Source organism: Ambystoma mexicanum, chromosome 1p, assembly GCF_040938575.1.
Source record: "Ambystoma mexicanum isolate Mex_15411 chromosome 1p, UKY_AmexF1_1, whole genome shotgun sequence".
In the NCBI taxonomy this organism is placed as follows: Eukaryota; Metazoa; Chordata; class Amphibia; order Caudata; family Ambystomatidae; genus Ambystoma; species Ambystoma mexicanum.
This window is the reverse complement of record NC_090921.1, coordinates 1304868567-1304881887: the sequence shown is the minus strand read 5'-3', so window position 1 is coordinate 1304881887 and position 13321 is coordinate 1304868567. Positions and strand designations below refer to the sequence as shown.

The 13321-nt window shown below is 45.9% G+C and overlaps 1 protein-coding gene across 3 annotated transcripts in view; it reads right to left on the bottom strand.

Annotated features, from left to right (window-relative positions):
- The window catches only part of LOC138453344 (tubby protein-like), a 197611-nt gene that overhangs the window by 13307 nt on the left and 170983 nt on the right, over positions 1-13321 (bottom strand). For all 3 annotated transcript variants that reach the window (XM_069606092.1, XM_069606108.1, XM_069606100.1), the window contains 4 exons: positions 11630-11806; positions 11427-11539; positions 7148-7262; positions 1759-1857 (listed from right to left, as the gene is read on the bottom strand). In XM_069606092.1, coding sequence (XP_069462193.1) covers positions 1759-1857; positions 7148-7262; positions 11427-11539; positions 11630-11806 — 504 coding nt within the window. The remainder of the gene's footprint in view (positions 1-1758; positions 1858-7147; positions 7263-11426; positions 11540-11629; positions 11807-13321) is intronic.

Sequence of the window (13321 nt, the reverse complement as noted above, 5' to 3'; positions counted from 1 at the left end):
CCTGTCTTATGCCACTATGAAATTACTTCCAGAAAGCTTGTGTTGTCTAGTATCCTCTTGACTGTTACTTGGATTACCATTGTGGCATGGGAGAACCCCCCCGATGCACTCTTGACTCTTAGATCTTTGGATCTCAATACTGAGACAAGAGAGAGTACTCTCGAATCTCTCTTAACACTTGGTTCTCTGGGTATCACTACTGTGACAAGGAAGATTACTCCTGAGGCTCCTTGACTCTTGATTCTCTGGGTGCCACTGCTATGATGAGGGGGATTATTCCTGAGGCACTCTTGAGTTGTCCCAAGCCCCTGCTGGGTCTCTCGCTACTCTCGTTACCTGTTGCGTGTTGGGACAGCGTTGCAGGTTCTTCTTGGGGTGCTGGTCTGATTCGTGTTGCTTCAGCGCTTTTTGCTTCCTTCACTCCACTCCCTGCTTTGTCCTTGCAGCTCTGCAGCGACTTGGGCCACACAGCTTCAGTGCAGTTGCAGGACCACATGGTCCACCTCCCTGAGGTCACACCCCCGCTGGCTTCTTTCCCACTCTTCCACTGGTCAGGAGCTTGGCTTCCTCTGCATCTCCCTCCTCCGCAGCACTCTACCGACAGTCCTTGGATGTCCCCGCCACTGGGGATCAGCGTTCTTGGAACTTTACGTTCCCAAATTCGAACTTTCCAGGCTGGGCTAGCTTCACACTGGCTGCTCTCTCTATTTCCCAGTCCTTTCTCGCTCTTTGTTCCCTGTGGCTGGGTCCTCCCAGTGTAAAGTCAAAGTCCTTCTTTAATGTTGCTGAGATAATCTTTATGCCTCCTTGGAACCAACTCTTCTCAGTACTATGGTAAGGCAACCTGTTATAACTGTAGGTTTCATTGACTCTTCTTCGTCTCAGTAATATTCATTCATGAATCAAGGGTGGAAGAGACATTGCCACTGGATTTCTGATAAGGACGTAGTGCCAAGGGAAATGGAATTAGGGAGTTCCTTCACAGCACAGGAGTCCTTATCTCCATAAGGTAAATCTCCCCTGCGAGGTCCCGCTTCCCACCCCCCTAGAGGGACCATTGGTTAGCGGCCTCAACTCCCTACCCCCACAGGGAAGGGCTCCCCATTGGGGAGAAGTGATGAGATACCACACCTCTACTTGCCCCTCTACATCACTTTTAAACCTAGAAGACAAGCCATAGGATTACATATGTTCTGGTCAAATCTTCGAGGACCTCAGCTGCTGAATCACACCTCACTATACAACCAACAGTTACACAGTCTCCCATCCCAGCCTTTGTGAAAACTAGGATAGTCCTCAACCTCACTGTTTGCACTTAACTTTGCACTTAATTTGCTTTGGACTTTGGGATCCTCAAAGCAGTTGCCTTGGGCCTGTGTTGGATGTGATGTACCCCTCTCTTGTTCTCCCCTCCTACTGTTATGAAACAAAGAAATACATAAATAATAAATGGGACCTGTGCACCCACTGAGAATGACTCATAGTGCTGGAACAATGTCCATCTAATGCCAGGATTGCCACCTGCATGTTCACAGAATAAGGCTTGTAGCACTAACACTTCCTGCATGAGTTCAGCAATTGCGGGTTCCGTAGCAGTGATCTCAGGAATCCTCCACTACACTCATGGGTTTCTCTGGTAGCTTGTGAACCACCAAACCCCAGGAAATCATGAGTAGATCTCAACATGAGAACTGACCAAGGCCTCTACCAGGGAACTGAGAGATGGGTACGACTGTTCTCCAGCCTCACAATACTTACTTTCTGTGGCCGAATGCTCAGACGCTCCTGCTCCAAAGTCATTCCAGGGATAAGGACAGTCATCTTCCGAGGACCTCGGATTCCCAACACATTGGTTTCCTGGAACAGTAAGAGAATAAGCAAGATACAATTAGGTGTGAAAGAAGAGAAGGAAGAAGATGTAAGATGAAGAGAGCATCATGTGTGTAAAGTCATAAGAAACACATAAGCTGATGTTTGAATGTGGTTAATGATTTACTTCCTATTAACAGTTGCCAAGCTGTGCCAGAGACCACTATGAAAGACTTCAGAGAAGTCTAACAAGTGCATAGTTTCACTATTCAGCACTCACGCCACCAACTGAGGCATGACCTGGAGGCCTGGATAACCCATGGATAGCTCTGCTGCTTGAGGCATGAGTATGCAATATCTGGGTACAGTAAGAGAAAAATCAACTATGAAAGGCCTCAGTCTGCAAGATCTATTTAACCAGGAAGAAAATAGTTCTGAGTCCAGCAAGATATCTGTAACCAAGTAGATAATTGGGCTGTTTAAGGTATATAGACCCGTATGTTATGGTATTGCTTGGATGTGTAACAACAGAAAAGCTGTTCACCCTTGGGAGATATAACTGCTTTCTAAGAGCTGTGATTATAATATGTCTAACAGTCTTAGTACTGCTGCTGCAAGATTTGCCTAACTTGAGTGACTGCGGCCCCAAGAAAGCACACACTTTGCTAGTTATGTGCATCATAAGGTCTGTAAAACCTGTAACCTACGGATCTGCTATGCTTTAAATCAGCATGGCCTAAAAGATGGTTCTTCTTTCTAAAGGAACTTATGTACTTTGTAACCTATCTCTGTTTTTTGATGTGTCCATCTGCAATATCTGTGTAACCTGGGAAATTGAGCCTGTAATACCATTTTGACCACAGATGTATTTATTTATCACGCGCCAAAGCCTGCAGGCATCAGGGTGCACATTGACACAGGAGGTACATCTAAAACAAGACAAGGTACGAGAAACTAGGAGGGTATAATTAGTCGAAACACATTTTTATTTTCCGAAAGACAACCAGATTCTTTTCTTGATGCAGGTCAGTGGGCAAGTCATTCCAGGCACAAGAAGCCTGGACTGGGAAGGAGTGGAAATTCCCCCTCACTCGTTTAGCTCTTGGGCATACCTAGCGCTGGGTGTTACTAGATCGAATGGGTCTGCTTGGTTCATACTGTGCAAACTTTGTCCGAGGTAGGCGGGGCTGTCCTATAGAGGCATTTGTGAGCCACGATAATTTTCTTGAATTGCACCCTAGCAGTCACTGAATGGCAGTGTAGCTCCTTCCTAAAAATTGAGATATGATCTCCACTCTGGACATTTCTGACTATTCTGACTGCTTTAGTTTGTACCATCTGCAGCTTACGAATACAGTCTTTACTACACCGCTCATAAGTGCATTACAATAATCTACTCTAGGCATGATTATGGCTGTAACGAGGGTTTCTCAGTTGTTGTTTAAACAAAAGATTTAATTTGCCTCAGAAATCTTAAAAGATGCTGTGATTTCTTTTACGGTACCTTCAACATGAGCGTCTGCACCGAAGGAGGACTAAAAAAAAAAGACTCCAAGGGTCTTCACCTTGTCCACCACCATAATACAACTATCCTCAATATCAAAGCTCGAATATTTGGAGTCCAGTTTGGCTCTGGCTTGTGTTGATCCAAAAATAATAAGCTCTATTATTTAACTATTTAAGTACATCCAGTTAGCAGACAGTCAGTGTTTCACAGACCGATAGACATTAGGTAGCCTGTTAGCATTGTTTATGTAATTGCCAATCAACTCTATCAGTAGTTGGGTGTCGTCTGTGTAATTTGCAAACTTCACCCCCATTTTTTCAGTAGCTCACAAAGACGCCGAATATATGCGTTGAAAGGGGCGGGTGACAAACACACGCCCTGTGGGACTCCACAATATATTGAGGCTGTGTCGGAAACAGCATCACCGCAGCACGTTTTAGATCTTCTGTTATTAATAAATGATAGAATTCAATTTATAGCATCCTTTGATCAGCCTGCTATGGTAGATAGAGTTCTCAGGAGTCACTCACATCAAGGAGATCGACTGATTCTGACAGATCTAATGATATCAACAACCCAGCCTTGCTTCTATCAATGGTATCTAGCATTCAGGTTTGGAGGTGCATCAGTGTGCTCTCTGTGCCATGATTAGATCAGAAGCCCTACTGCCTTGAATGAAGGGTGCCAGAGTGTTCTTAATGTTCCCGAAATTGTATGGTGGCGATCTTATCCACAGTTTTTAGAAGGCAAGGCACATTAGCGATGGGTCTCAAGTTGGTGTCTTCTTTATGATTTAGACCTGTTTTCTTTAGCAGTGCGGTTACCACAACATCTTTAATAGAGTTGGGTATGAATTTATGAGCAAAAGTCGTATTTACAAAACGTGTGAGAAAGGGGGGCAAAGACATTTGCGTTTCCCAGAATGAGTGTGGATGGGATGACATCACACAAACAAGTCGTGGGGTGCATTTTCTCAAGTACTCTTTCCATCTCCAACACAGTAACAGGTTTAAGCATGAAGTTGGGTTGTACGCTGCTTTCAGTGACCTCCAACAATTCGGATTGCCCATCCGCATCCATATTATTAGCAATTTTGGTATGGGCCTGATTGACCTTATCAGCAAAGGCCTGCTGTACTTTAACACAATATTCGTTAGTGGGAACAGGGGCTGTATATTAGGTTTCTCAAGCTTTTTAATAACTTCAGCACCCCTTACCAGCACTTGCCTTCGGACACCTTTCCCTGACCAGCCTGAATCTGGTCCACCCCTTCCTCACACTAGCTGACCCTTACCCTTGGTTTCTCGTGGCATTTGCCCTCCTGGGCTCCCCACAACACCTGCCCAGCCCCTGGACCCCCTGCCTTTCAGCTCTTAATCCTCCCCCTTCCCTCATCCCAGCCCTTCCTCCCTGGCCTGCCCCATGCACTTACTGTCACTGCACTTGCACTGTTTGAATGTCACAAGGCCTAGTACTGTTATTGTTTTTCCTCTCTTCTGTCTTCCCCACAGCCCCCTGTCTTGTGGCGCCTGGAAACACTTGTGCATAGGTGCCCTACAAATGTCCAATTAATACAATAAAATAAAGAACATCTTGGTGTAGCTATCAGAACTTTCAATGTGTTAATTAAAGAAGCACTTCTTTGCTTCATAGATTGTCAATTTGTAGATCTTCTCTAATAATTTCCAGGCTGCCTTATTTACATCAGTCTTACTCTTAGCCGAGCCACGCTCTGCCTGTCTTTTTTTTTTGCTTTTCTGAGATTAGTCAGGGCGGGTGTGAACCAACTCTGGTGATTCAGCCCATCTCTAACAATTTTGGATTTCATAGGAGCAACTTGGTCTAACAATTTGACCAAGAGCATTCCATAGGAAGCAGCCAGAGCACATGGGGTGTCAAGATCAGCGGTTGAATCCATAAGTGATCTCATACAGTTGCCTATCTGCGGGGAGCTCTTAACTCATGGAATAGCCTTCACAGCAGTACAGACAAAAGAGGTTGCCCCAGAAACAGACATGTTGGATTTGCTGTCTAACACCTGACATTGTACAGTCTGTGCAATCTGACGGATAGCTCTGGTGCCTAAGGGACGATAAGATTTGTGTAACCCAAGGAATATCTCTGATGTTAAAGAGTCTCCAAATATATCCGTGTAACTTCAGGGATGGCTACTGCCCCTTGCTCCAGACATGGGTAAAATCTCAGTCAGAGGTTTGAATGTTGTAATAAGGGGTATTGTAAGTTTGTATCGTACCTAAATGTTTGCATGTACAAAAAGACCTAAAAATGCTACCACCAAAGGTTCGGACACCATAAGTTCGAACCTTTGGTGGTAGCATTGAAGGCAAGTATAAAACAAAACGCTCACTATACTGTGTGGTGCAGTGAGCAGGGTGTTGCGGGGGAAACCTCTGCAGCCCCCGTTAAAAAAAAAAGAACTGTGCAGCGCCAGTTCCCGATCACGGAAGTGAAAGGGAACTGGCGCCGCAGGGACTCAGCGTGAAGAAAAAGGTAAGTAGGGTATGTTTATATTGGGGGTGTGGGTGGGGGTGTGTTGAGGGTGTGGGTGGGGGTGTTTTGTGGGTGTGTTGTGGGTGTGAGTGGGGGTATGGGTATGTAGGGGTTGTGTACGTGTGTTCACATGGGAAATGTGCAAACCTTTGGTGGCTCGCACATTTCTCATGCAAACTTTCTGGCCGCGGGAAAATCAGCTGCTGTCGGATCACGTAGATCTGTTGTAAGGCGGCAACACTTTAACTACCTACGGGCTCCACATGCCTTATCAGACAAAGGGGGCATGAAACAAATGTGGTCTAATATTGTATACCATCAATGGTATGTGGCTGGGCAGAGCAGATTACAAAGCTTTGCCAGGGCAAAAGACTCTGACTGCCCTTCACTAAGAACAACACTTGGTATTCAACCGGTGTGAGTAAATGGGTATTCGTGCCAACAAAAATATTTTTCCCGCTGTGGTGGTGTGTGAGCACTTCAGCTTTTTCAGACCTTGAAGGTGGCATCTGGCCAACAAACCTGCTGTGGGGTTTGTGCACAGCAGTTTCTACCGTCTCTGTACCTGTCAACTCTTAGGGCTTGTCCGGGAGTGTCATGAATCAGGGTCCTGTTTCATGGTGTCAGGTCCAGAGTTCATGTTTTCAGCGTCATCAACTTTGTGTAACAGTAATGGATATCTTTGCTCTATTTTAGCAATATATTATTATTTTTCTTAATTAATCTGAAGGTCCTTTTAGTATTGTTTGTGAATCATATGCATCATAACATCCTATAGATTGAGAAAGTGCGTATTTTCTAATAGAGGATGCGCGTTTCAGGGGAGTCAGGTAGCCCCTCTATGAACCAGCCCGGTCAGTCACTCAAATCTCAGCCTGTTTAATAGGTGCACCTCTCCAGGTATGACAGACTGTAAAGCGGAAGCTAGGCCAGACATGTACTTCTTTGCTTCAGAAGGTGGGCCCCACAGTTTTAATACTATCTGGGAAAGTGGTCTGGCCCCTTTTACCCTTACATGTGTGCCCCCTGCAGCAGAAACCCACCACAGAGGGCACACATGTTGCAGCCTTTTGGGGGTACAGTCTCGAGTGCGCCATTTGGACGGCCACCCACAGAAGCACGGCAGCTACAGATACTTTGAGGAAGGGCTGACCTCAATGCTGGTGTCCATTCTGTTTGAAGAAAAAATAAATGTGATCAATGGAGGATTTTAATCTGAGGGTATGGCCAGGCCCAGGCAGATCGTTCACTTTAGCCCGAGGCAACACAAATGAACCCAAAACAACACTCACACCGAGGCCATGTTCCCACTGTACTCACATAGCATACTGCTACCAGCTCTTGGCGAAGGTTTTCGCATTCCTGCACGAAGGGCTTGCACTCTGGGTTCACTCCATTATCAAACACTGTAAACTTGGTGCCCAGGATGTTGGACCTGCCAGGATGTGAGAAAGAGAACGTTGAAACAGTTGGTTCTATGGACAGGTCACAGCGCAGAGTTGCCCTCTTGAAGTAGACTACTCAGATAGGGTATCAGGTCATTGCATTGACAACCAAAGCATCGCCAGCCAAACCATCTAAAAAAAAAAGCATCTAAAAAAAAAAACATCTAATGCATAAAGGTTAAAAAAGGGGGGGTTGGAGGGGAGAGGACCCCCCATTTAAAATAAAATGCATTAGATGTTTTTTTTAGATGCTTTTCTTTAGATGGGATGGCATTAGATGTTTTGGCTGTCGATGGAATGACTATAAACCCTCAAATAGAACTACAGTAAATAAAGACACAATATCCAGGTGTTGGGGGACACATGGCAAGGATGATATGCAAGCAAAGCAGCACTGCTGGGGGGAGGCGGGGTACACATTGGGGACAGTTTGGATAGTGCAACAATATACCCCGTCTTTTCTATCGGAGGTGCAGCAGGGGCGTGAGAAGGCCTTTTCAGATCATAAATTAATTTTGCCTATAAAGTCTATTTATAAACTCAGAAGTGTAAATTAAATTCTTACATGGTCTTGTGTACAATGTTACGGATCCCAGAAATAATAAGCACCGTTATTTTCAATTCCTTTAAAGTGCAAGGGGGCCGGAATGACTAGGAGCTGTTGATGCTCCTAGTCATTATGCATTGCAATGTAATGAAGAAAATAAAATGCATTATTCCATTGGTTCTTCATCATAGTTACATTCTGTGAAGAATTAAGTGCCGGCATCCAGAAAGTGTTGAAATGGCATCAAAGACGCTAGCCCAAGAATTGGGGGATGGTTTACCAGGGCATGCAAAATTTTGGAATATTGCTGGTGCGTTGAATTATTCCTTTCAGTGACACCAACAGTTGCTCTTATACACAACTTTACCCTTATAAACTGCTGTTGTGAGCAGTGCTTATTTTCTCACCTGCCTCCTTTGCTTAATGCTTCCGGGTCAACGTTGACCGAATGCTACTTTGCAATGGCCACATCACCAGATGGTGGCATCAGAAATGAAGCCAGCGAGACATCTAGCTGGGTTCTCAATGACTAGGTCTATATGAGGGTGGGGCGCTGGGCATGAGCTCTCCGCCATTAAGGTTGAAACTCACCAGATGCTTCCAGGGACCAAGGCATTGAGCCCAACAGCTGGGTGCAACATGGCGACAAGACGGAGGGCTCCCATAAACAAAGAAGAACCGCGCCTCAAGACCCTCAAATATTTTTGACGATCACCAAAGATCCGCCATAATCACCCGCTGCATTGCTCGAGATGCCCGACCTCAGATTTATTCATGTGATCCAGTGTCAAAAACGGCAGCGACCAACTTAGTTTTGAGACACTTACTTGAAAGGCACCCGTCTTAGCAATAACTATTTTGCTATTTGTTTTCTAAAGAGGGAAGAAAGCAATGTACCTCAATACATTGATTTCCACTCTCTTGCTCGTCCCTTGCAACGGGCTGCTCTCCAGACATGCAAAAACCTGCGGTGACCTCCTATCTGATAGGAGACCATGACACACATCAACAGGGAGAAAAGGGCATGCCCTTCCACCAGAGAAGAGGCTTAAGCACTGCACCGACAAGTGGCCACTGGGAACAGACCCTATGAGGGTACATCCACCAAATGTGAGTTAACAGTTATTTACTGAGACTCAACACCTGACGAAGTGCATTGAATGGGCCGAAGGGCCAAATGCTTAAACGCTGTACACAAATGTCATGTTAAATAAAGGTCCTGTGCAACACTGGATTTCAAGGCAGTGTTTGGCAACCTGCCTTATGCACCTTTTTAAAGCTTCAAAATCCACTTACATAAGTAGTATGGCCAGGGTCGGGCAAGGAAGGAAACAGGAAAGAGGGGACAGCAGTATAGAGCAGGGTGTGGGATTCAGGGTGAATTATGCTATCACCCCTGCCTTTCCAGGGCAAAGAGGGCCTCTAAGGGCCCGCCCGCCTGAGCCTAAAGTAGGCCAGAATGTATGTAGGGCTTTCATGGGCCTCTGGACAGTTGCTGGCACTATCTGCCCCCGAAAAAGGGGGTGATAGCTATTAGAACCCCTTGACATTTTCCAGGGAAATTGTGGCCGAGACTTTTGTGCATGCCCAATTCCTCTGAAAAAAAAACTTCAAACAAAGATGGCCACAATGGAAAACAGTAAAGGACGTAAACCAGTTACTATTTCCTTGGCAGCCATGCTGCAGAAGGTCAGCAGGGCAGTCTGGGATTCGAAAGGCAGATAAGTCGAGCTAGCAAGGGCGTGGGTCTGGATGGCTAACGTTTGGGGGGCTTGTAGGAGGGGGTGGGGAATTTAAAGGGGAACCAGCAGGAGGAAGTGCAAAAACAAAATAGTGTTCCAGGGGAGGGACGACACCAGCTGGTCATGAAAGAACCCCTGCAGACACCAATAATTCCTGCACCCATTCTGGGCAATCAGTTTGACCAGCACCTCCCACCAGTGTGCTAATGGTAAGATATGTAGACCACAGATTAAAGTCTATATGGGAATGTAAGGCAGGTGGACTGTAGAATAGGTCAGTAGAAGAGAATGAGTTCTGGTAGGTTGGAAGAGTGGTAGGTTAGATGATTGTTGGTATTAAGGCAGCAGTGGTACAGTGTCTTGGTATTTGATCCTAATTGATTTTTAAGTGCATACTGAAATATGAATCGCTGTTAAGTGTTGTCCTGGGGAGCAGGCCCTGTGAGGTGCAGGATGAGGATGGGTGAAGGACCTGTAGTAACAAAGGAAGAGAAATCATGAGGGAGTGATAAGGTTGTAAGTGACAAAAAGCGACACAATTGTTACATTTAAACCTCATGATGGAGACTATGCTAAAAAAAACGGAGAACTCCAAATATATGCCTAGAGATGCTGGGCACCTATGACTCCACCCCCAACTCCTTATCACCGTTCCCTGGGTCCTTGTAGAAAGTTCCCCGCTCTCTGTCTTCTTCTTTCAACCTAAAAGCACTTGAACATTATATTGGAAGTGAGGGAGCTTCTGCAAATCCCCACACTTTTGGAGTCCTGGCGATCCTGGAACAGTGACAACTAAAGGCCTTTGGTGGTGCAGAACATAGGTGGTGATAACTGGCTTACTACCCCTTTTACTGCACCACTAAATTTAGAGATTCAAAACATTCAATCTCTATCTCTGAATTTAGAGAGTTCAAAATGAAACTCTCTAAATTAAACTCTAATGAAAGTCTCTAAAAAAAACTGCGTTCATTAACACATGCAGTAATTACGATCTCCATGCAGTCCTATGGGTCTCCAAAATGGGGAATGACCGAGCGATTCACATGACTTTAAAGTATGCAGACCCTTCCCGTTATCATATGCATACCATATGCGGTAACAGTGCTTTCATTTGGCAGTATTACCAGAGTTAATACCACCAAAGACTTAATGAGGCCCCAAGTTTTGGAAGGAAACATGAACCAGGGTTCTGAGGAGCAGGCCCAGGCCCATCTTTTCCTACGACACTCAGGGGATAGCTGTCCGTTGTCTCTAACCACACTCTCCTGCGTCCATATAATGTGCCCTTTGAAAATGCACAGGATCTATGCCTGGAATACAGCCATCCCGAAGGCTAGCAAGGATAGAATTAGACTTATATTTTACTCCAAAACGTGTTGACGTAATGGTAACCTCCATTTGGCCAACAACGGTTGGCACACGCAACCGACCAAATGTAGTTCACCCTATTCAGGCACCCACTGTGTGCAGTTGTTGGGGAGAGACAATGTTGAAAAGACTGAGGTCTCTTGATGGACGGCACAGTGGGAAGAGAGCCACACTTTAAGAGACATACAACCACAATGCACAAAATGCCTCACCAGATACACAGCCATTGGGCCAAGAACTCACTCCATGGTCTCCTATTTTCACATGCCTTCCACTCAATTGATTTAAGTATCGGCACTCAGCAGCAGCTCCTAGCCCATGCAGATGTTTATTAGGATGTGGTGGGATAAGTGGGGATGATGGTAGGACCCAGATAGAATGGCTGGGTAAAGGAGGATCATAATATAGAGGGAAGTCATGCCAGGATATGCAGAGGATATGAGGATAGATGGGATGACAGGTAGGTGGTAGAATGTATATGAGTTTAAAAGGCTCACCTGACTTTCCCAATGAAGCTGTTTCCGTCTCGGCTTAGGTCAGAGGGGTCAACAGAGATTAGATAATTTGAGGTCTTGCTCTTCTTCCTTTTCCGTCCAGCCATCAGAAAATCCTGAATGATAATTGAAATCTCTGAGTGGTATCACAGATCTGAATGGAACCTTGGATATCCATAAAGTCTGAGCTGTATGCAGACACTTACCTTCCTCCCGTCATCCTTCTCTAGATACAGGTAGTAGGTAGGGAAGATACCCTTGTCCACACCTTTCTTGTCACGGGTGATTCGGCATTGCATTGTCACGCCTTCGGGCGCCGGCCTGAAGGCAAACATTTCTAGGTCGCCGAGTTGAACTGGACTTGAGGGGATAGCAGGTTCTTCCTGAACTCAGGCGGGTAACGGAGAGAAGAAAAGGTCAGCAAGTTCTACTCATTCAGTGACACAAGCATGCATGGTGTGATGTAAGAAGTACAATATGACATGGCGACACCTATGTACATATTCATTACTTAGACATTGCATGGGGCATTGTGGCTATTCATCAAAGACACTAACTTAAGTTTTGAGCCCATTCATTAGTCTGACCTCTCCTTAGTATTTTGTTCACTCATTTGCAAGCTCTTACCTCGAGTAATAAGTTTGTTCAGTGAGGCTATACCTGGTGTTTGGGTCCACTCATTAGTGAGACCTTAATTGGAATGTTGTGTCAGTCCACTCATTAGTAGTCCTTCAATTTAGCGTTAACTGTGTGTAGTCATTAATGAGATGCAAGGCTTTGGTTGTATACTGAGGTGATATTAACCGGGGCGGCGCGCCGACCCTGTTGGTAATGGTCCACCGCCCAAGGTAAGGGCCCGCCTCCTCGATTAATATTGCCATTAGGACCCATGTAGGTCTTTACATGGGATCAAATGGTGTTTTTTTATTTATTTAAAAAAATAAACTTTCCTTTGTTGTGCGGCTCGGCGTCGTGCATTGCAGCTGTCAAAGAAGTACATTTTCCATGATGATGATGTCATCATTATGGAAAATGGACTTGGCTGACAGCAGCACTGCGCAACGCCGGGCCGGGCAACAAAGCTAAGGGCCCGGTTCATGGAATACATTGCGCGTGGCTTACCTGAGACCTGCGTTGAATCTGCGCGGGTCCAACACGTCACTGCGACACCCCGAACACACTGCGCGAGATGCCCGGTGAAGGCGCACACCGTCCAGCGTACACACCTAAAAAGGGGGTGGAACACGTGGAATGGGGAACTACAAGCATAAATGTGGGCGTTACATGGGAAGTACCACAGTAAAATACTCGCAACGGCCACATGTGCGCTAACAACACGTATTCATGGAATTGAACAGGCTCTCCTGTGCGCGGGAAAAGATGCGCTAATCTGGAAAAACGTCCGCCAAGTAAAAGCAGGCGTAAGCGTCACCACGCGCCTAAAACAATGCATAAAAAGCAAGCGCAAACCCAAACGCGCATATACAGCTATGATGAATGTACCATTCCTCGCAGCAGTGATTGTAGGACACTGCAGGAGGAGGAGGATAGCCAGGCCCCGAATTTACTTACCCAGGACCAGCCTTTTTGGGATGCCTGATGACCAGGTCTATGGCAGGTATGGGTTTCCACCTCATATCATCCTAATCCTGGTCACTGATTGGGAGGATGGCCTCACATCAGCGACCCTGTGCTCCCAAGCACTGAGCCCCTTGAAAAGGCGCTCAATGTACTGCATATTTTGGCCACTGCGTCATTTCAGCGGACAACTGCCATAGTTGGGGGTGTTTCACAGCCCACGCAGTCATGCTGCCTATACCAGGTGTTGGCAATCATGACTGCACGCCCCTCAGTCCGCAGGCACATATACATGCCCAGAACACCCGCACAAAGGCAGG